The following is a 24071-nucleotide window of genomic DNA, read 5'->3' as shown; positions in this document are numbered from 1 at the left end:
ACCAGAGCTTTTGTCTCAGTGAAGACAGGGTGGGAAAAGGGTAGCAAGCAGGGTTGCCGATTGTCATCATATTCCTCTCAGACAGAAAGAACCAAAAGCAAATGTATTTTTGAATCACATCAAGTTTGAGTCTCCTACCCTTGCAGCTGCTGGCTGACCCATTCTGTGTTGTGGCAGCACTTGTGTAGAGGAGAATACACTTTGATTACTTTTAAAGCTCTTTTATGGATCCATGATGGTATAATTTTAATTGTTTTAGATGAAGTTCCATCTATCCCAGTACCCCAGCTAAGAATTGCTGGTATTTTTTTTAGCACAGCTGTTGCTAAACAAGTTTCAGAATGCTTTCTCCACATGCTAGACAGACTTTCTACTAACTTTCAGACAGAAGACATCAGGATAAGGAGACAAAGAACTGAGGCAGACTCCACCAGCACACTGTTGTGGGAAAAATACATGCTGTCCACACTGCCCATGGTAACGACGCTTGAGCTCCACTGGCAGCAGCAATCACATTTAGTACAGCTGTATTTCCATTACACAGAGAGCCTTCACTCCAGAATTTATGTACAGTTAAATCGGATTATTTTTCTTCCCCATTTCTGCCTGACAAACTGTACTTGCTAGGCTCTTGGCTAGAAATCCATGCTAATCAACTTAAAGCACAATTCTTTTTATTCTGTGTTGTCAGCAAACCACATGTCATGACTTTACTCAAGTCTCCACTAACTCAGGTCACTGCTATCTTCTCAAAATCCAGGAAGAAATAACAGGAACAGGAAAAAGTTACAGTCTGAATGAAGACAGAAGATGCCAGTGGAGCTGCTCACTGGACTAGTATGGAGTGTGAGTGACATAGGGAGGCCAGGGCTCCAAGCAATGATTATGCAAATGTGTTTGCTGATGGGTTTTATCTGCCTACATGCAAGTGATGGTTTATTTTAATCACAGAACGATGTTCCCAGTATCAAACAAACTAAACATTCAGCTACTGCCAGATTATTAAGTCAATGGTAGGAGAGGTATTGATTTTGCAGCATAATGATCTTACATTTTCACCTAATGTCTTTCAGGTGTAATTGTCCCTAAGGCACATCACAAGCAATGGTAAAAGCACTTCAGGATTGAAATACCGCAGCCGCCAGAAAGGACATTCCACCATTTAAGGGGGTGCAAACATCAGAAAAGCAAAATGCACTCATTCCAGTCAGAATTCCCATAACATTCTGGACACGTTCAAAATACAACCATCTAGTTAGATTATGTATACCTTTATCTCAAACAACCACTTAAAACAGTGGATGTATGTATCGTGGAGTTTACCACATAGCTGGAGCAGTGAAAATAGCTGCACAAACAATCGCCTAATTAATGTGTAACTGCAAGCTTGGGATAAGACCTGGCTGTTCATAAAAGCAGCTTGTCAAGACATCAATTTTCTCTTTCCTTGGAAAGCTAATGTTTTACACAACAGTGTTCTCTGTAATCAAATTGTAGCTCCACATACATACTCAGGAGGCAAATGCAGCATCTGAGTCATGAAAATCACTACAATTTCCTCTGCTGTAACTCATACCCAAGTTTGGACCTGCAAACACCCATCTCAGCCAAAGATCAGAATTCAAATCCTATAATTATTACAGGTTTTCTGCACACATGCAAACAAAATATGTCGCTGCTTTGTGTCCCATGTTCTTGCTTGAATACAGAACAAACTTCCTGACATTTCAAGCATTTAAGGATAAAGTTCAACTGAATTTTAAAGAACTTTAAGGGTAATTAAGTAGTTTGCACTCAGTACCACGAAGTCTGGCCAGCATGCAACCGGGAGCAGCTGATGGGATGCTGTGCTGAGGCAGTGAGCAGCAGGAGGGAGGTGCCACTGCTGCAGGATGCACAGGTAGCTCTGAGGCCACGAGGGCTGGTAAGCAGCTTTGCATTCAGAAAGGAGAGTTCTGCCACCCCTGGTGCTCATTGCGAAGCTTGGCACAGCTCAGCTGAGCAGGACAGCTCTGCTTCCACTGTGCTGCAGATCTGGCACTGCTGCAACGGGACTGGCACAAGTGGTGCTGAGACTGTCATGCTGCTCACCTGGAAATGCAGTGCAGAGCAGAGAAGGCAAGGTGGGCTCGCCAGCTGGATGTGCGTTCTCTTCCCCAGCCCCACTGCAAACCTTCCCTCTGCAGAAGTACCCACGTGCATGCTCTTTGCTCTGAGTAAGCAACAACGGGTGAAGGGGGACAGCAGAAAAACCAAAACAGAAGAGGTTCAAAATGAGTCACATCCCACAGTCCTGGAAAACTGTGGTAAATGGCTTTCCACAGAAACATGCCTAGGATACAATCAACTTATCAAAACTTGAGCACAAATGCAGTGTGTATATGACATCCCATGAAGGGAACACAGTGGTTCCCACATGTGGAACCCACAAGTTTGCAGGTCTTAAGTGAGAGAATCAAAGGGACATGGCCAACCTCTTTTCAGTAGTCTAGTAGTCTGTGGGGACAGCACAAGGGAAAACAGCCATAAACTTGAGCATAGGAAGTTCCACACCAATGTGTGAAAAAACTTCTTCACAGTGAGGCTGATGGAGCGCTGGAACAGACTGCTCAGGGAGGTTGTGCAATCTCCTCTGGAGATATTCAAGACCTGCCCGGACACCTACTGGCTCAGCCTGCTGTAGGGAGCCTGCTTCGGCAGGTGGTTGGACTCAATGATCTCTAGAGGTCCCTTGCAACCCCTACAATTCTGTGATTCTGTGAATGGAGCTGAGCACCATGGACTTTTACCATAGAATCACAGAATGGCCTGGGTTGAAAAAGACCACAATGATCATCTAGTTTCAACCTCTCTCCTATATGCAGGGTCACCAACTACCAGACCAGGCTGCCCAGAGCCACATCCAGCCTGGCCCTGAATGCCTCCAGGGATGGGGCATCCACAGCCTCCTTGGCAACCTGTTCCAGTGCATCACCACCCTTTGTGTGAAAAAATTCCTTCCATTGTTTAACCTAAACCTTCCCCTTTGTCCTATCACTATCCTCCCACGTAAAAAGCTGTTCTCCTCCTGTTTATACAATCTCTTCAAGTATTGGAAGGCTACACTCAGATCTCCCTGGACCCTTCTCTTCTCCAAGCTAAACAAGCCCAGTTCCCTCAACCATTCTTCAGAGCACAGGTGCTCCAATCCTCTGATCATCTTAGCGGCTCTCCTGTGGACTCGCTCCAAGAACTCTGCATTTTTCTTCTCCCGGGGGCCCCAGGCCTGGACGCAGTGCTGCAGATGGGGCCTCACAAGAGCTGAGTAGAGGGGGACAATCACCTCCCTCTCCCTGCTGGCCACTCCTCTTTTAATGCAGAGCCCAGAACATAGCTGGCCTTCCGGGCTGCAAGCTCACTCTGCTGGCTCATGTCCAGCTTCTGGGCTGCTCTCAAGGAGATCTTCCCCCCGTCTGTGTAAATACCTGGGATTGCCCCAGCCCAAGTGCAACGCTTTGCGCTTGGCCTTGTTGAACTGCATTAGGTTCACATGTTCCCACTTCTCCAGCCTGTCCAGGTCCCTCTGGATGGCTTCCCTTCCCTCCAACATAGGGAAGTTCTTAACTTATCAAGTTAAAAAGAGCAAAAGAGAAGAGAAGCTGAGAAGAACATTGATCCTTTTCATTCTCAGAGGTGAAGTCTGTAATCAATCCTAAAAGCATTTGAAGGTAAGAGTATGGGCCTGGAACTAAATGTCCCCTTAAACCTATAAGACAAGTCACATTTCTTGTGAAGGAAGCTGCTTACCGCCTGAGCGCATTTGTAAGTTCAGCTGTCAGTTCACTTTCATTGTATGGTCTCAGCTCTGCCAGTGTTAACGGTGTTGCGGTGCCATCGCTGCATTCCTAAGAAATGAGTCAAGATCATATTTGAAGTTACTGTCTTAATGGGGGAACTCAGAAAACCTCTATCACAGCTACTTTTGAAATGGTGGTGAAATAAACATCACAGTGTTGTGAAACACAGCAGTGCATAAATATACCAAGAAATGGACCTGCTAATTAATGCCACACAGACTCTTCTAAACGACTTTTAAACCACTACAGTTCATCAATTTGCACAGTTCTAGTCTAGCATCTGTAACTGCTGATGCTTTGTATTGCTTTTTTTTACTCACACTTGAATCAAGTAATTCTTATGACGCTTTGCCCAATTAAGTGGGCAAATGCTTTACACAATTAAGTAAGGAAACAATTATGCACTACCTCCAGATTTTGTTTTAAAACACACTATTGAGTTTTTGTGCAGACACAGCACTAGAATGGAATTAAAATTTTTCTAGGTATCACTACTTCCTCATGCAAATTATTAATGTCAATGCAGAAATGTGTTTCTTTAATATTATACTAAATGGATAGAATGTAATAGTTCTCAAATCATTACAGACTGATTTGCAAAAAAAGGCTGTTGTTATAATGCTCTAATTGCTTCACAGGAATGGTATCTAATTTTTTTCCTGGTTAGCATTTGGGTGGGGGGTGGAGGGCAGTTTTTTGCTCTTCCACTGTAAGTTTCCAGTAAGTGGCAACAATTGAGACATAACACACTTAACCAGAATAGCCTGTGAAGAATGGCTTTGTTGTAATACTCCTTAAAAAGACAAAGTTATTTCTTCCAGGCTTAACAGTAATTCTGCGAAGTGTTCAGAAGTAACAGCATGTACAGAACCACCTAACAATCAGAGAACAGAGAAAGGACATGAACACACTAACAAAAGCAGAATGATTAACATGCTAAAGATTACTGTAGAGAAGTGGAAAACACAACAAATAATGCTTGTGCTGACTTTGGAACTTATTTTGACTCCTTACCTTTCCCAGTTTATCTTTGCTTCCACTGCTGGTTGAGCTGAGAGATCTCATTCTTTGCTCTTTTTGCTCTTCCACTTCAGACTTCAAGTGTTCAATATGGACAAGGTAAGCCTGTTCCTGGGCCTCTCGAGTGCTAAGCTTCAATTCCAATGCTTTCTTCTCTTTTTCCAGTAGGTAAAGTTGTGCCTTGAGCTCTGCCATCTCCTCCTGTTAAAGAAACATTATCTGAATGCTGTTTCATGGGACTGTATATCAAAAAGAAGATTATACCAAACAAAGCATTCAATCCTATTACTTGAGCGCTCTTTCCAGGAAGAACACTATCAGTATCCAGAAGAGTTTTTAAGAACAGCACATTCTCTTTGTCAGGTAGGCCATTATGTGTTACAAGTGAGTATCACAAGCTGTGCCATCCCCTATCAGACATGACTAAGATGCAACAGTTCAGATATCATGCTGCCTAGAGTACTGGCTATCTGAGAAGGTTTGCCAGATGCTGGAATTGCTTCAGTGCTACTATGTCCTTCATGTCCCTTCACGTCATCCTTCCTAAACACAGGACTTTCTGAGATCCTGATCAAACAGCCCTAAACCGCTGGACTAGGTGATCTTATAGGTCATTTCCAACCTTGTGATTCTATGATTCTATAAATGCCACCTTCCAATTTCTTGTCTATACATACAAATTACAGTTGGTTCATCTCATTGCAATGGTACCTGAAGGACTAGGACAGCAAACACAAATAACTGTTCCTGACTTACACCCAGCCTCTGTAGTACAACAAGTAGTCAACAAGGACAACAAAGTATGGCATCACCAGATCTATTTTTAATTTTCCTCCTCTAAATGGCCTAACTATTCACAACTGGAGGGCCACAAAGCTGCAGTTTTAAAAATTCTTCCATTAATATGATTCACAGAAGGTAGATTATGGTACCTCATAGAACAAAGTCCAATTCTGAAAGCTAGTTCACATACATACATCTACCATTCTGACAGGTCTGTCAATCATAGTAACACAACAACTACTATGTGGGGACAGCCTCTCTACTTGAACATCTACTCTGCCAGTGGCTGGGCAGCAGCATACGAACAAAGCATGAGTGAGCAGGGTTGAATGAAGTTCCAGCACTCACTCTTAACATCCCACAACTTGAAACTGATGGACTGTCTTAAACTAGAAGTCTCTTTGTGTTTAAAGTTTATTCCATGGAATGTCCAGTCATTATGAACTTTTGTAAACTTAGTATCCATAAAATGCTTACAAATACAATCCCAAAATATACACACAAAATCACACCATCTGACACACAAAACACCCCCAAAACAATAACTAGCAAGTTGGAACCACATTCTCATTATTAAAATATGGGAAGCTCTAGTTGACTTCACGTGTATTACAAGCTTCAATTTCTTTGCTGAAGTTCTGAACAAATTTGTTCACTTTGTAAACATTTCAGAAAAAAAGACAATTGTTGTATATCCACCTGAAAACAAATCACTACTTATTTTTCATACCAAAAAACATATTCTAGTCACAAGAATATCTGAGATGCCTTGTCTTACTCTTCAGAAGTATTTCTTGGTATGACATTTCTTATTAGCAAAGATTATGCAAACAATGCTGGAACATATTCAGACTAATCTTCTCTGAATAAGAGAATTTATGTTCCTAACAAAAATTCATTGTCTGCGTTAAATGTAGGCAGTGCATACAGGTACAGTACAGTTACAGAGAGCATACTATAACCGAAGCAATCTTAAGACTTCTTCAGAAATGTAAATCGTGCAAAAATAAAATCGGCATCCTAAAACTCCTCAATTTTTTCACTTACTTGTTTATGGATTGAAGTTTAGAAGCACAATCAGTTTCATTCTATGTGATCTGATTTGCAAAAATTTAGCTGTTAGGCAAACTTAACGTTAATTTCCCTGTCAATAGCAAAAAATATAAATAACAACTGATAAACAATGATGAGGCAAGTTAGTCATAGGAACTAAAATGGATTGTCTAATTGTATGTGCTTAGCTTTTTAATCCTTTATTTATAAAGCCATTAATCTACTTAGCCTGGTTAGTGAAGGCTGAGAAGTAATTTATGCAGATTATTCTGGCACTTACGTAAATATAAGATACTCTTGACAGAGGGTTACAGTCTACCTTCATGAGAAGGGCATGACAAAATATTCCAAGGCTAGAAGCTGAAGCTAAGCAATTCAGCCTAGAAGTAAGGGACATTTATGTTCTAAAAGAAAAAGGAGAATTTAACCTCTGGAATAATGGATCTATTGTACTTTATTCATCACTTAAAAGTTTCTATTTAAAGATGAGGTGTTTGCTTGCACTGTCTTCTAGCTCAGAATAAACATGAGGGCCAGTGGTGAGTTAACTACTTTGTTTATGAAGACAGTAAAACTAGATCATTATGTAGTCTCATATCATGAATAACCAAATTACCCTCCATGTATCAGGCTTCTCATATCAAGGCAACTGGACTTTGAAGAGGGAATGTGAAGACAAAGCAGGGGTAATGTGGAAGAACTGTTACCTATTCCCTTAGAGATTCTCTTGGGAAAGGAAAAAAAAATGGATGAGTGGGAAGGTTGATATTAAAGGCTAAAATAACTGCTGAGAATTCTGTTTTAGATATAGACTGTGAGGCAGGGTGATAACAAGTAATATTTCACGTTAAAAGAATTTAAGTAGATCAAGTTTATTTATGGAGTTAATTAGTCTTTACGTATGCAATAGTTTTTTTCAATGAAAATGTCTTCTAAGATAGCATCTAAATTTAATTTTATGACAGTATCACCTCTGCTTATCTACTACAGTGGGTTTTTTTGTTGTTGTTTTTGTTTAAATTACAGAATTCTAGTGAATTGTGTGCTTAACAGAATAGCCTCCTCAGAGCACGGACCTGAAGTACAAGTAGCATGTGAAAAACAAAACAACAAAGGATGAGATAGCCAGCAGTGATTCTTTCAGTCAACTGAAGAAGACTTCTGTGACCCATGTAACCTCACAAGCTTAAAGTGATCCTGACAATGTGAGCCTGATCTTGGTGCTACGGAAAGTTATGAAGCAAATCAACTTGGGTGAGATCACATGGGGGATCAGGCCCAGCCAGCATGAGTTCATGAAGGGCAGGCCATGCTTGACCAACCTCATCTCCTTCTACAATGGGTGATCAGACTGGTAGACAAGGGAAAGGCTGAAGATGTTGCCTACCTACACTTTAGCAAAGCCTTTGACACGGTCTCTCACAGTATTCTCCCGAGGAAACTGACTGCCTGTGGCATGGACAGGTTGTCATGGTTTTGTGATTTTTGGCTTTCGGTATTCCACATCATAACATCATGTGGGATTTTAACTGTCAATGCTCAAGTCCTGGGTACCTGCCCAGAAGAGAAGAACTACATTCCCCAGGAGACCTTGCGGTCAGGGAGAGGAGGTTTAACTCCTGGCAAGGTCGCCTGATGCGCTCTTTCTCGCCTGCCCTTCGTCGTGGGCGCTGCTCCCGTCTCCCTGCTGCTCAACTGGACTGCGCATCTCACCTCAGCGTTGTGATGAGGCCTATCCACCTTTCAGACATTCTCTCTCTCTCATTATATTTGATTTATTAGCTTCAATTCTGATTATATTGTATTATAATACATATATTATTATATATATTATTACATATATATTATATATTATATATATATTATATTATATATGTTTCATATATAGTATATATGTTATATATATATGTATATTATTATTACATATTATTATATATATTATTACATAATATATAATATATTACATATATTATTATATATATTGTATTATAATACATATATATACTATATATATGTATTAGTGTGTTATCTTGCATTCCGATAATATACTTAGTAAATTAGTTTGTTTCTCCTCAGATCAGTGCCGCTGTTTTAATTATTTTGGGGTCCCCTGTTTCCTTTTTTTCCGGAGGCGCGGATCTGTGGATCTCTCCGCCCCTCTCGTCATAGAACTGGGCTGAACCAGCCCGTAAACCGTTGACACAGGTATACCCTTCTTTGGGTAAGGAACTGGCTAGAGACCCGACCGGAAGTACTAAATGGAGTTACGTCCAGCTGGTGACCCATTACAAGTCATGTCCCCCAGGGGTTGGTACTGGGGCCCATCTTGATTGATATCTTTACTGATGACCTAGATGAAGAGATTGAACGTACCCTCAGTAAGTTTGCAGATGACACCAAGCTGGGAGGTGGTGTCGATCTGCCTGAGGGTAGGAAGGCCCTTCAGAGGGATCTAGATAAGCTGGAATGCTGGGCTGAAGTGAATGGAATCAGGTTCAACAAGATGAGGTGCCGGGTCCTGCACTTTGGCCACAGTAACCCCATTAAGTGCTACAGGCTTGGGGCAGAGTGGCTGGATGACTGTGAAGAGGAAAGGAACCTGGGGGTGTTGGTTGATGCTTGGCTGAACATGAGCCAAAAGTGTGCCCAGGTGGCCAAGAGGGCCAACAGCATCCTGGCCTGCATTAGAAATAGTGTGGCCAGCAGGAGCAGGGAGGTGATCATCCCCCTGTACTCAGCACTGGTGAGGCCATACCTTGAGTACTATGTTCAGTTTTGGGCTCCTCACTGCAAGAAAGACATTGAGGCCCTGGAATGTGTCCAGAGAAGGGTGAAGAAACTGGTGAGGGATCTGGAGCACAAGTCTTATGAGGAGAGGCTGAGGGAGCTGGGCTTGTTCAGTCTGGAGAAGAGGAGGCTCAGGGGAGACCTCATTGCACTCTACAACTTCCTGAAGGGAGGCTGTGATGAGGTGGTTTGGCCTCTTCTCCCAGGGAACAAACAGGACCTGAGGAAATGGCCACAAGTTGCACCAGGGGAGATTCAGACTAGACATGAGGAAAATCTTTTTGTCTCAGAGAGTGGTCAGGCACTGAAATGGCTGCCAAGGGAGGTGGTGGAGTCGCCATCACCGGCAGCGTTCAAGAGGCGTCTGGATGAGGAGCTGCGAGATGTGGTTTAGTAGCTTGTGGTAGCAATGGTAATGGGAGGATGGTTGGACTAGGTGATCTTGTAGGTCCTTTCCAACCTTGTGATTCCATGATTCTATGAAATACTGAGTACTTGCAGTTATATTTCAATTCTGAATTTGGGTGAAAACTAGAATGAAAATGAAGGACCCTTCATTTAATATAATCAGAACCACCACAACATTCCTAAAATTAAGATCTATGCTGGATGTGGTCATATCAGAAGAATAAAACAGCAAGGAAGTTCCAGAAGTCATGAAAAAAGACTCCAAGAGGACCATTGTACACAAGATGCAATCTTTCATAAACAGAACAAATATGTCCTTTGGAACGCAGAAGGACAGCAAGGACAAGAATTATTTACACCCATCAGAAGTAATCTCCTTGCTAACTGGGGCATAACAACTGACCTCAAAGCAAGACCCACTGAATAATTACAAACCGCAGACAAGAATGTATTTGGAAACATGGTTAATTACTGCTTGAAGCAAAGATCTGGATTTCACAGAAGCCCTGGTGGACCAATAAGTCTTATCTTCTGGATGAGTGAAAAATAAGGCAACAGAAGAACAGAATAAAATGTGAGGCTTCTTAACACCACCTCCAGCCTATCTTTTAATGGATCAGCTTCATCAGTGATAAATTAAAAAAAAAAGGTGTAAGGCATCTTCAGAGCACCATTACCATAATGCATAGATGTAAGAAGCAATGTAACTGGTTATCACTTTTTTCTTGGAGTCATAAATGAAGTGTCAAAAGGTATAGGATAAATGCTAACAAACACAAATTTCAAGAATAAGGCAGCAGGTCACAAGACCCAGCAGTGTCGGAAATACCTCAGTAGCTCTATCAAGCTGTACCTATCCTTGCTATGAATGCTGAAGGGAAGGAAGTTACTAAGAGAAGCTGTGTAAAAAGTCCATCTGCTTCAAGTTAAAGAAGAAAACAAATGCATATACTGTTCTGATTAAGCTTCATATTTCAAATACATACAAATAATATACTCTGCAGGCTGAGAAATTCATAGGCTTAGCTATGCTATAGTTTGCTAAACAGATGAGGAAGGTGTAATGCAACAGTCAGGAAAGCTAATAAGGTAGTACTTTCTTCTGAGACCAAAGGATACACAGTATAGCTCTGCCTTTGGGCCTCTTGTAATGTTTTACCCAAAGAAGAACTGGAAGTGTTTTCAATTTCTATGGTATGAAATGCCATCTACCATCAAATCCTTTCCAAGTTTTGACAACCTTCAGTTTTTTCACCACTTCCTTTTCAGGAAATTAAAGAAATTTTCTGCAATTGTGAATTCCAGCAAATTATAATCAATGAATAGTACTGTACCGCGCTCTCTCACAGAAAGGATTGAAGATTATTCCAGCTACGTAAGTAAATGTGTGCCTGCTGCAGCACAAACTGCACAGGAACAAAGATGACTTCTGGGGACATTTTCTGCATTAAAAACCCAATGTACTACATGCAGCACCAAGCTATGGGTGGACACACTATGTTAAAAGCATGGAGGGGAGATTCAGGTTAGATGTTAGGAGGAAATCCTTCACACAGAGGGTAGTGAGGCATTGCCCAGAGAAAGTGTGAATGTCCCATCCTTCAAGTTGCTCAAGGCCAGGTTGGATGGGGCTTTGGGTGCCCACTCAACCGTTTGGTTGAGTCGCAATCCTGCCCATGGCATGGGGTTGACTGGATGGGCTTTATGGTCCCCTCCAACCCAAGACAGTCTGTGATTCTATAATTACCTTTTAGTTTGCCTCTCTCCATTTTTGAAGCCAATATGGAAACCAAGTTTAAAATTACATAAACTGTATACCTGGTGAATAAAGGCCAGTTTGTCTAGATCCTATTTTTAGAACTGCACACACAAACCAGGCCTGCAATATGAGTTCTCCTAAAATCTCTGTTCCTGTTTGTCATTACAACACCCACTCTTTGCTCTAGCTCTAACACAAATTACAAATTCCAACACACTGCCTAGAACAGCTCTGGAATTCTGACTGCTTGAAACCACTATGGATGAGTTTTTTTACAGACCATTCTTCCACCCACAGCAGTATTAAAAGGAGGTGAATTTGTTTTGCTCGAATTCACAAACATTCAAGATGAACATTTGCATGCTTGTAAGTGGCGAACAGCCTCTTGGGAAGTGCTGTATCATGCTTTTTGGTCACCCTCAAGCAACTCAGCTGCTGTATCTCTTAGAAAAAGCATCTGGTTTGTCAAGGAGAGCATTTGAAGAGTAAAGCCACGGATGAGATTTTTGCCTAATTCAAAACACACATAGCCAATGCACTGCCTTCTGTCACTGTTTTACTACTGGATTTTTGGCTTTGATTATTCACTTCAACTAAGTAACCCTTTATTACCCAGCAATCACTATCAATGCCTCCCATATGGATGACATTCTTAGCATTCTTAGCACAATGACTTTGTCAGCACTGTCAGTCTGTTGCATACAATTAAATTACCTTCATAGCCATAAGTTCCTGCATCAAGACCGCATTTTCTAGGTCTAACCTCTGGCTGTCTCCACGAGGTTTAACATCATAACTAAGGGGATCAATGTGAATACTCTCCAGCTCCAGCATTGTTAGTTTCACTGCTGCTCTGTCATTTTTCAACTGCTGGATGTAATCCTTCAGTCGCTGCTCATCCTCCTTTGTAAACTCCGTATCACAGCTGCTTGCAGTTGAGCTTGTAGTACTAGAAATAGAAATAATAGTATTAAAAAAAATTGGAACACATTTTGTATTTTTCTATCAAACACTCTTTAAATACTTCATGAACACAACTGAGTCTTTCTTATAAGTTCACAGAAAGGACATAAGTAAAGTGGAGTGGGCGTTGCAATATTTAGAAGATGCAGAGGGGTGTGACAAATTCAGAAAAGAAATTAATTCTCTAAGCTGCATAAAAAAATCAGTTTCTCTGCAAAGCAGGATCGTTCGTAATGTGTAACTGCATTACTGTTTATGGAATGTTGTCTTCTGAAACAAGTCTTTTTAACAAAAAAAAATAAAGCTCTTTAGATTTCTTAGCAATACACTAGCAGGTCAAGTTTTTCTCTGCTGCTCTGCCACTAATTCTTCATCTTTGTGAAAAAGCATCAGCTAACAAGAAAGTATCAGCCTGCTCCTCATTTTTATCTGCTGATGGCAATACCAGTTACTATCTCATATTTCTTAATGGACAGTTATAGAAATCAATCCAAAAAAAAAAAAAAAAACCAACCAACCACTGGCAGCTATCAGATGGTAGCATCTTTCAATTTATGCTAAGATAGATTGACTATACTGTATACAGACATTCCTTCAGGTCCAGGGGGGTTTAAAACCAACCCATAATTTAGCTGGATTTTAACTAAAAAGACATCATCAGCCTTGTCAGAACTGTTTTTTTCTGTGGGCGCAGTTTCAAACAAATGACTGCCCATTAGTCTGCCCCACAAATGTTTACAAAGAGAATGCAGATAAGGAAAACTAATGTCTTGTTAAGGATGAGGGTGGCTTAGTGCTGCCTTCTCACCTACATGCATGCCAGTGCTGCAGGGGGCTGAGACTGATACAGCTTTAGAATTTCCAGGGCTGAATATGGTTGCAATAACACTTAAAGGAGAATAAAACGCTGTGTTGTTTCTATAACCTCACTCAAAGCTGCCCGCTGTCTCCTGAGGTCCTGTAATTATCTGTTGGCTGAGGGATAAGTCATCCATTAACTGTGCTTGTCTGGAATGCTAGATGATCTCAGTTATCAGCAGGGGAATAAATCACTTTCTGTATCAAATTGCATTGCTGTTCAACATTTCTGTAGGAGGAAAAAAAGCCCCACCCGCCACATGCTGTGAGACTCAGGATGATGTCCTACCATGTATTACACATGTGAAAATTGGGAAGCCTATCAAGATAGACTTTTTTTTTCTCTTTTTTTTTTTTTTTTTTCAGTTCTACTTTAACTATAGCTGCAATGATTCTTAAGTGCCTCCAATAATTCCCAATTTTTCCATACAGTCCAACCATGATCTTGGAGGAGACAGAGTTGGCAGATCTACAAAGATTTCTCAAAACCTTCCCCCCTCATGAAATACTGCATTATATTTCTTTTCCACAGTTCTCTACTACCCATTATGCCTTCTTTTTCTTACAAGTGCCATATTTTCCACAGTACTAGTAAACTGGTCTTTTGTTTTCACCCATTTCCATCTGCAGTAAAGCACGAAACACCCAGCACTTAAACTGCATAGAAACTTTCAGGTTGGAAGAAATTTTTACTTGCCCTTCATTAGAGAATCTCTACTCATAAATCTCAGTTTACTGAGCCTACTGGCACCCCTCTGAAGTAGGCGCTGATGTAAAAATCATGGAGGTAGGTAACATGAGAAATATTTAATTCTATACTGAAGCCATGTTGCAAGTTTCCTCAACATCTAAAGACAGCAATTATACAGCTCTCCTGAATTAAATGTAAAACAGCTGTTACCAAAGAAAGGACAGCTTTGAGAGTCCACTCAGGCTTCAAACCTTGGGACAAAAATTGCTCATCTTAGTTTTCACTTGCCAAGGAGAAAAAGCCTAGTCTGCTGCTGGGAATGAAAAACAAGCAAAAATGCTGATAAGTCTGTCGTTACGTTGTGCTGAAACTCAAACTTGCAAGATATTCAGATTTTGGCTCTTAAAGATCTACAGCTATGCAAGTCCATCCAAACCAGGGAAGGCAGTCTGGGTTGCTGCCAGTGATACTCAGGCTGCTTTTACTTCAGTCCTGGCTGGCTGCCTGCCTGCCTGCAGCTGAGCTGGCTCCTCTGAGCAAGGTCTTTTTTTTTTTTTTTTTAATAAATAAGATGGAGGGAAGTTCAATGGGGACACTGTCTCAGACAGCAGAAGAAAGGACAAGAACGTTCTTTCCCTCTCTCCCAGCATTCAGCAACCAGCCCCCACCCAGAAATGGGCAGTAGAATGGACAGCAGAAAGGCAGGGTGCAGAGCCCACTTTGAACAGCTGCAGAATCAAGACAGTGTGATGAGCCATTCAACACCACCACAGTCTTTGTGAACTCCCATAGCACAGCTCTGCCAGCTCTGCCTCAAAAGCCCTACCCTAAATCTTTCCACAGCCGCAGTGATAGTCCATTGGTGCTCTGTTTAAGCTGGTAAGCACATGATCCAGAATTTCAGACACTGCTCTCCTTTTTAATGGCAGCTGGGTGAAAGGAAATCAGACTGACAGAATGTAGGCTAGCATGGTACAACGTGCAGTTTTATTTGCCTGTGCGAGTGTTTGTTCATGAGCATGTGTGTGAATCAAAGGCTGTATCTGGATATAAATGAGTCTTCCGAAAGTGTCACTGAGTAAATTACATATATCGCAGAATTTTGTCAATAAAAGCCTGTAAAACATTCAGTTAATCTATTAAAAGTCAAATCAATACAAGGCTGACAGAACAAAAAGAACAGAGTCAGTACTGAACAACTGCACTTTAAATAATGTATCTGATGGGCACAAACTACACATGAGAGAACTGTCTTCTACACAAATCCTATGACTTGAGATCTGAGACACCACAATGCTGAAAGACAATAACTTCAAGAGAGACTGAAAAACAGTACAACCAGCCAAAATACAAACAGCCTGTTTGGCTAAGTTCAGAACCTTTGGTAAAACCACCCTCATTCCTGAGACTACTTCAGTCTAGCAATGAAGTATAAGATACATGTTAGAATATTTTAAAGTAATTTATTCCCACACTTCAGCCAAGATAATCCTGTATGTCAGTTACTAATCTGAGATCCCACGGGACTCCGATGAGCGATACAGTCCTGTGTTTGGCTATGGTCAGGTACTCTGTGACACTACATAATACTAACCAGAATTCCCTTTGCATACAAGACAGCGGATCTTCCCTGTCATTAATCCAGGTGTAAGGCTGGGGTTACTGACATAACAGGGAATTAAAACCCTCCAATTTAATTTAGCATTACAATTGCTGCTCTTTCATTCTGTTTCATTCTTTTCCAGGCTGCAGTCAAACCTCACTGATAACGTATGCCCCACAATTTGGTTCTGTCCATTCAAGTAATTACAACTTCAAACTACACCACAGACTACTTCTATTTCCAAAAATTAATTGACAACATTGTCATGCTGCTGCCAGTCGAATACACTGAGATGCTTGCCATTATTTTTGTTCATTTCACCAATGTCAACCTCTGCAGTGACATTTCATTTCATTTCAGCTGCTCCCTTTTGCAATTGTTAACCACTTGTCATCATTGGCTCCCCTAGCATTTTCTCTCAGTACTGTGTTCAGTGATTTGACATTCAGAATCACATTTGAAATGCCAAACTAAAGATGGGTCAACACTTTCACAAGTTTCTATTCTGTAGGATTTCAAAGAATAGAGAGAATTCTTCATCTGTCGCGACTCTCAGTGAAGGAGGGCTTCCATCCCTTTACTCCCTCTACTCTATTGTTACAAAGGAAAAAGGGAACAGCACGCATTCACAACTAAAAGCCGGTAGTACTAAAACAGTTACAGCAAAAGAACAGTCTCGCAGATTCAGAGTGAACCACATTATCTAAAAATGTTTTCACTTAAATGCAGTGGCTCCTGAATGTCAATTCACAGAGCCCTCACAGACACTGCTTTATAGATTGGTAAATTCTTTAAGACAAATACAAATATTAAGCAGACAAGAACAGCTAGAAATCCAGAATCTGCCTTCCTATCTTTGTCTGGATTATTTACTACCGCAGTGGAAAAATAAAGGAAATGTGAAACATCAACGATGAAGAATGAGACACTTGGAGGTCTGTGGCAATAGGATGTCTGTCTACAGTAGCGGAGACCAGAGACAAGAGGACACATACAGATGGATTAAGAAAGTTACAACACAGGCAGTAAAACACTGAAAAACATGCACAGGGTCCTGGAAAAAAAGAAAAAAGGGATCCAGAATGACAGGGAGAGGACAGTTAAAATCTTTAAGTTTTAAATCTGAGACAGAGCACTTACTGATGTAAGTACAGAAAAAGTGAGTGCCTTCTGAAAGAGTATACAACTTCCACCTGCCACAAAGGTATCTGTAAGCTGAAGAGTGATTCTTCTCATTTAAGATAGGGTCCATGGGAGGGAAAAATCTCAAAACATCTCTATCATGTATCACTTGAACACAACAGAAGGAAAGAAGATTTGTATTTCATGCAGGAGCTAGGGTTTCAGAAATGTTTTCACTGCATTTAGACAAGAAAAATTACACTGGAAGCAGTGGGAGGTGGGAAGGGCAAAAATATGCAGGTTATCATCAGATCAGCGTGTCCATATGAACGTCCCCCTTTGATTCTGGAAACTGTAAACTGTTAAAAAAAACAACCAAGCATATATGCTTCGAATTCATATCAGACATCTCACAAGGAAAGGAAACACTGAAATAGTTATGAAAAAAAGAAAACCTTTTCAATTACTAGAGTGGTAAAGAGGATCAACTTGAGTAGAGGTGCTGCATGTAGGACCACTTAGAACACATTCACAGGTAGCTGCAGAGACAGCATAAGTGCACACAGGAAATAAGATCCTCTAGAGAAGGCATTGGCAAAAAGAGAAAATGATATAGTACTAAAATAAACTTCTAAAAGTGTCAAAAAATGATAGCATTTGAATGAAGAATTGGCTCAAAAGCTGATTTAAAGTAAAGTTTCAGAGTGAATCTGAGAAACCAAAAAAACTTAGAAGGAAAAATGTTCATCTACAGTTATTCAGGATGTTTGCCAAATTTGTATCCATAAATGTGCACACATTTACTGCACAGAGTAAACTACACTGCAGGCAGGCAACAACTCAAAACGAAGCTGTTAGCAGACGTATTTGAGCTGGAACATTGATGCAATAATAATGAAGCTCATTTAAGTTTCACAGTTTCTTAGTTCTTCAGAAAAACTGAATCATCCTGCCCTTTTCTGGAAGATTTTACTGTCACTTATGATGCTTATTTGTAACTTGACTTGCAGTGAAGGAGGAATTTTGAGTAGGTCAAAGGAAAACGAGAAGACAGAGAAAATATTTCAGAATGAAATGGCTAGAATTGCAACATTCACGAATTAGCAGCTGAACATTCCAGAATTTCAATCGAAGAGAGATTCTGATCTTTGCCTCCATATATGTGTGCTGTCTGCATACAACACATATGAACAAGAATTACACAATCCAAATTCAAAATTTTAAATAATAAATAAATTCAAATATAATATATATTTGATAAGTTCAATAAATTCAAAAATTTATTTGAATCCAAATTCAAATAAAGCAATAAGAAAGTAACTGAAGTAAAACACACACAACGCTTTTGCACTTTATGAGGAATATCTAAGTTCCAAATAATCAATTTGCAACAAATTTATACAAAACCTTCTTGGCTGCAGTTGCTGAAAGTATGAAGACAATTAGATCAGTGGTCATGGTCAAGTCACGGTGACTTGAAAAATAAAGCAAAGAACTCAGCAGACTGAGGTGAAGAAGGTAGTTTAACAAATACAATAAAAATAATGTTTGCTCTGAGATCACATTCTTGGAGGGCAGGAAAGCAGATAAGCTGTAAGTTACCTCGTGTGGCTGTTGGATGAGAGGCTTTCCCAAGGCTGCACACTACAGCCAGTGACTGCATAGGCTCCCCCGCAACTCCCATCCAGTTTCATCAGCAAGGCTTTTGCTGCGTTCTCAGCTGTCTTCCTGCAGTCATGAGCTCTCTTAAGCATTTGGGTGATGTTTTCATCACCTGTCTGGTCACCTAGTTTTAAACAAACAGTCTGTTTTAGAGGTTTGAGTGAAAAGCTTGATAAAAATTACAGCAATAGAGTTGCTTTGATGCATTCTCAGTGTACTAACAAGACAGTGATTACAAATTATCCATCTGTAAAGTGAAAGCAAGCTTCATTTCTGTGTGAGCATCAGTTGTAACTGACCTTCTGGCCTGAATCTGTCTTCCTACTAGCCACAAGCTCCAAGTACTTGCTGCTGCAGGTACATGTTTTAAGTAGAGTTTTACCTTAACTAGCTCAAAAGTTTGTAAGGGCATGCAGATCAGGATCAGGTTAAGAATCATTCTGTGATTCTATGAGGATGCTCAAGTTAGTAACAGAATGGGAAAGCACAAAGCTAAACTACAACTCCTACTCCAAACAGTCCAATGCTGTGTCACAGCACAGTTATTTTCAGTGCCTTTTCTCACAAGCACCTTAATGTCAAGCCTAATGGGTTTGCCAGACCACATTCATACAGGTTCCCTTTCCACCTGGAATGATTGCTTTATTTTCTACAAGCAGCCTTTCAGGGTGCAAAGCCACACATACTAATCCAAGAGAAAATAAGCACTGCTATTCATTGATTTGCTATAATTTCTCTTGACTGTGCAACTGTTAAGCCATCGCTTCAGCAGAGGCAGGACAGAAATCAGAGCAGACAAAACTCTTGTAGTCCTAACTGCAGCTAGAGTCAAGTCAGTAAAGCAGGACAACCTCATAGCTACTCTGGCATTTTGACCAAAGCTAGTATATACCCATACTTACATACAATGCAAAGACGCCATAACTATCAAACAAAAACAGCCTGCTCTATCTCAGACTTTGACCTCATCCTGATTTGAGTCAAATAATCATACTTGCTAAGCAAAATGCATGCAGTACGATAACTTTAATGCAGAAGAACAGGATTGAGAAAGTCCCATTAAGAGCAGCTGGGTACATAAACCAAAATTGCCCTCCTCCAAAACTGCGTTATATAGCATGCAATCAGTGCTATTTCTATCATGGCACTGTAACGGATAACACTATAACTAAGAGCTGTAGGCAAACACATATGTAAAAATTAGCAACATTCTGTTTCACAAACTGTATATAAAATGATACCCTACTCAAACCTAAAATATTTATCTTTTCTAAGATTTATATCTTCTGTGTGAGTAGGAAATCCACAACTTTTGCTGGCCACTTATCTTTCATCAAGAGTGTGGAATGACCAGACACTGGGAATAAAATGGATGAAAAACAAAGACATCAACTGCATGGTTTACTGCAACACAGAAACACAGAGGCAGCGCAGGCAAAGTCAGCTGTACAGAGGTCTACTGGTAGCACTAGAGGAGATACAAAATAAGCTGAATGTTTAATAGCAGGGTGACAGACGAGTGCATCCAGCTTTCCAAAACAAGAGGCTGTACTCATCAGTCCTGTGCCTCTAAAGCCAGATGGTCACTTCATTCCTAAAAGCCTCTGGTTTACGTTTCAGTGATTTTTTAGAAGCCAGCACTATAAACTACTGTCTCATGCACGCATTTACTATGCTTCAGCAAAGCAAGCAAAGTTATTCTTTTCTATCCAAGGGTTTCTCTTTCTACTCAAAGATAACTAGTTATCTTCTCCTACTGTAACAGGAATGAGACTGTAAAACACACATTACCATTCATTGTGTAAAGATCTCTTACCATCAGTAAAATGAAGGTAACACTAACATCAAATTTCAAACACTTCTGAACAGTACCGTAAAAAAAGTCTCACTCTATTATTCAGAGAACAGCATGTTAAAAAAAAACCTTCACCCACTCTCAGGATTAGCTGTACGCAGAGTAAGTAAACCTCACATTGTAAGAGCTAATATTCTAGACAACACAGTAAAACATAAGGTATAAAACTTAAAAAATTCAGAGCAAAGGTAAAACACAGAATGAAAAACTAGAGCTTTTTTTTTTTATGATTACTAAATGCTACTTCTGTAACTCCAACTTTAAATTAATTACACCAACTTTGGGTTCAACATGTAGCGCAAACAAAATCTGTACTTGTAGTTACCACAGTTGCATGACTTTAATTCACATATGCTTAAAAGTAACACTTAATTATTTCACTCTGTACAGCTGCATGATTGCAGCAGCATCACCACTGCCAGAATAGGCATCCCCAGTGACAACACACACAATCCAATTTATATATGCATATATGTATGTAAGTATGTATATACGTATGTATGTATACATATATATAAAAATAATTAAATGTTGAAAGCTGATTTCACTCCAGGCTCTCTTTTTCTTTTTCCCTATTCTCTGGATGTGTAAAATTAATTACTTAGTCAAAAACAAGAAAAGGCCAGATAGCATTCCTAAGTGGTGGGTCATGAGATGACCCACTGTGGCAGCTAACTTCAATGCTAATGAATACAGAAAAAAAGTAATGAAATGACTCATTGAAATCTTACCAACAGAACCAACTCCTGCAGCTCTGAACTGCTCAAGAATGAGACTTTGCTCACTTTCTGCCAATGCCAACAGCAGCTCATATGCTTCTATGCACTGTTCACTGAAAAAGAAAAACACAGGAAAAAAGATGCTTGCAACCAGTAACAAAAAAAAAGGTAGCTAATGGATTACATGATTCCTGTAACATGTCTAGCAGCAGGGATATTAAGCGACATTCTTAGCTTCTGTTACAAGCATTCAACAATCTCTTTCCCACTGATGGCCCTGGGTTGGTCTTGAAATAGAAGATAACAATCTGAGGTGTGATACAAGCACCAGAAGCATGTATCAAACAGTTACTAATATGCCTGATAGTTGAGAATATCCACCTGAGAAACTCTTTCCCAGCCCTCTTAATACACAAAATATGGTATTCTATACTGTACAATATATTATAGATCAATATTATATAAAACTATTATATGAGGAAAGAAAAAATAAGAAAAATACTTTGTTTCTCTGTTCCTGGCTTTAAGATATTCCGCCAAGATACTACGCACAGTTTTGAGTCCTCATTTCTGATGCATTTTGTTTGAAAACAGATACATACCTATCTGCAACATACATTTTCTTACAATTTGCCCAAGGCTGATTGTAACATAATACATTATTTAAAAGACACACAGTTTGTTCTAAGACCAGAAGTGCCTGTTCCAAATTAGCTGCAGTTGGAGTTAAATTAGAACATCTTTTTACGTAAAGTTTAAAGTAAATTTGGATACTTGTAACCAAACACCAAGCAATTCTCTCAAAATTCTGACTGACGTTGGAAAGTCACTCTGTATTATGTGGAGCGTTTCTGAAGTCACTCTAAATTACAAGGAGTACAACACAACTCCTCGGACCACAGGTCTTATGAAAGGTACTAAACTAACACAGACAATATGTAACTTAAGATCAGAAACAGCATACATAGTCCACATGTACACATAACTCAGAAGAACATTCCAGGATACTTTTATTTTTAGGGGAACAGGCACCCAGAACTTAGGAAACTCTTCGGTTTCAGAGGGAATGTTTGAAGATACTAATGATGGTATCTGAGCAATGGAGACAACAGACTTATGAATGACATGCAGTTTAGAGGCACGATACAGTTTTCCTCCTGTTATACAAGGATGAGTTAATAACAAACAAGTTAATTTCTCCTCCACCCACCCAGATATCATAGTTTTTCTACGTGCACATAAAGGTATGAAAAATAATTAAAACACAGTCTCAAATGTTAACTCAGTGTTTACAAATTAAAAGATAAACCTATATATCACACTTTTAGATTGAGTTTGCTGCTGCTGTTGAACTGCGCCTGAGAAACACACATCAGCAACTTCAATAACTGGTTACATAGTCTGTCAAGTAGTTTAATGAATAAGGGAAGTTCTTCAGGAAGGAATCAGAAGTTAATACCACTACAGTGGCACATGAACAATTTAACTCTCAGAGACATCCAGCAAGTCTCACTCACACTCTCTTTTTCCAGCATAGCCACCCTCTGCATAAGTACATACCTGTACTGCAATGCAAGCCGGAGGGCTGTGGCGTTGGACTCATACTTCCCAACAAGCATGCTCATCCTCTCAGCATTGCTCTTGCACTCTTCCAGTGTTATAGTCAACAAGTCATTTTGGGATTTCAGGTGCTCAATACGGCTGCAGAAAAGGAAGTAATTTGCAACCTTCAAGCTTAGCATGTAGGCACTGTCCTGAAAACTCCAGAACAATCATGATTTATAACAGGAAAGATCACTTGGATTACACAATCTTTATAATGATGACAGCAAAACCTATCGGCTTTGTGTCCCAGACCAAGAGAGAGGAGATTATTTCTTTCTTTCTCTTTGGACTGCCTCTTGTCTGCTTCGCAAAAATTTTTATAAGAAAAGCATAACCCTATGAAACAGCAGCAAGCAGAAAGCTGTATCTTTATTTTGTTGCTGTAAGATTGCGAGGGATAGATATCTTTTTAACCTTTTGCTTAATATTTCTTCCTCCACTCGTCTGTTCCTGCTGTCCCATCTGCTTCTGTTTTCAAGTGCAGTATTCATTACTGCTATGTGTGGGAGTATGTAGGGATCAAGCAGCTGCCCCCTTTTTTTGGAATATTGAGAATAACCATTTCATTTAAATTACTGTATCTTCGGAAATATAAACTCAGTTTTCAGAGACATTAATCTACAGAAGTTCTGGCAAATATCTCAGATCAGAACTTACTCATAATATTCTTTTTAATGGGGTCAACTCTAAATTTGAAAACAGGGCTTCAGAATACCAGTATTATTGATTATTTTCATTGCTGTTAACCACAATACACATCAACATATCACAGTGCATCATGACTAATCACAAGAGCTGGATATACAGTGAGACCAGATAATTCGGACCAGTGCCACCAACTCTGAAATAACTGATTCCTTAGCAAACACAATAAAGAGAAGGGTTATTACACTATTTTATCAGTGATCAAAACAAAACCTTGAACTTCACAGATGTCAGATCTTCCAGATGTCTCATCTCCTATTTTTTATCTGATATCTCCTATAAGGACGTGCTCTGCACATAAAATTTGTGCAATGCATGTCAGAACAAGCCAACAAAAATAAAGAAAAAGAGTGCAGTAATACTGAAACATGACCTATAAATGGAAGAGATATTACATTGATCAAACTAAATTTGAGACAGCTGTGAAGAACAGAGAATGTTCAAGAACTCTGAGACACAGTTCTCATGTTCCCGATCCACAGCTTTTGCTTTTATGTTCCAATGGATTACTCATGCATCGGTTTTCTTAGGGCTTCTGAAGGATATCAGCAGTTTTTGTTTTCATACTGAAACCAGAATGCTGCAATCTTTCTTCTGTAGCCAAAAGCCTATTTAATGGAGCACTACCATATCACCATATAT

At 39.9% G+C, this 24071-nt stretch overlaps 1 protein-coding gene across 5 annotated transcripts in view; it reads right to left on the bottom strand.

The window, feature by feature from the left end:
• The window catches only part of MCC (MCC regulator of WNT signaling pathway), a 198290-nt gene that overhangs the window by 12675 nt on the left and 161544 nt on the right, over positions 1–24071 (bottom strand). For all 5 annotated transcript variants that reach the window (XM_042823101.1, XM_042823102.1, XM_042823104.1 and 2 more), the window contains 6 exons: positions 22680–22820; positions 21132–21232; positions 18486–18669; positions 12361–12595; positions 4851–5057; positions 3787–3884 (listed from right to left, as the gene is read on the bottom strand). In XM_042823101.1, the coding sequence (XP_042679035.1) occupies positions 3787–3884; positions 4851–5057; positions 12361–12595; positions 18486–18669; positions 21132–21232; positions 22680–22820 (966 nt within the window). The remainder of the gene's footprint in view (positions 1–3786; positions 3885–4850; positions 5058–12360; positions 12596–18485; positions 18670–21131; positions 21233–22679; positions 22821–24071) is intronic.

The sequence above is a fragment of the Centrocercus urophasianus genome, unplaced genomic scaffold, assembly GCF_019232065.1.
Source record: "Centrocercus urophasianus isolate 14NV4802_14NV808 unplaced genomic scaffold, USGS_Curo_1.0 seq_21, whole genome shotgun sequence".
Lineage (NCBI taxonomy): Eukaryota > Metazoa > Chordata > Aves > Galliformes > Phasianidae > Centrocercus > Centrocercus urophasianus.
This window is presented reverse-complemented; position numbering and strand designations above follow the sequence as displayed.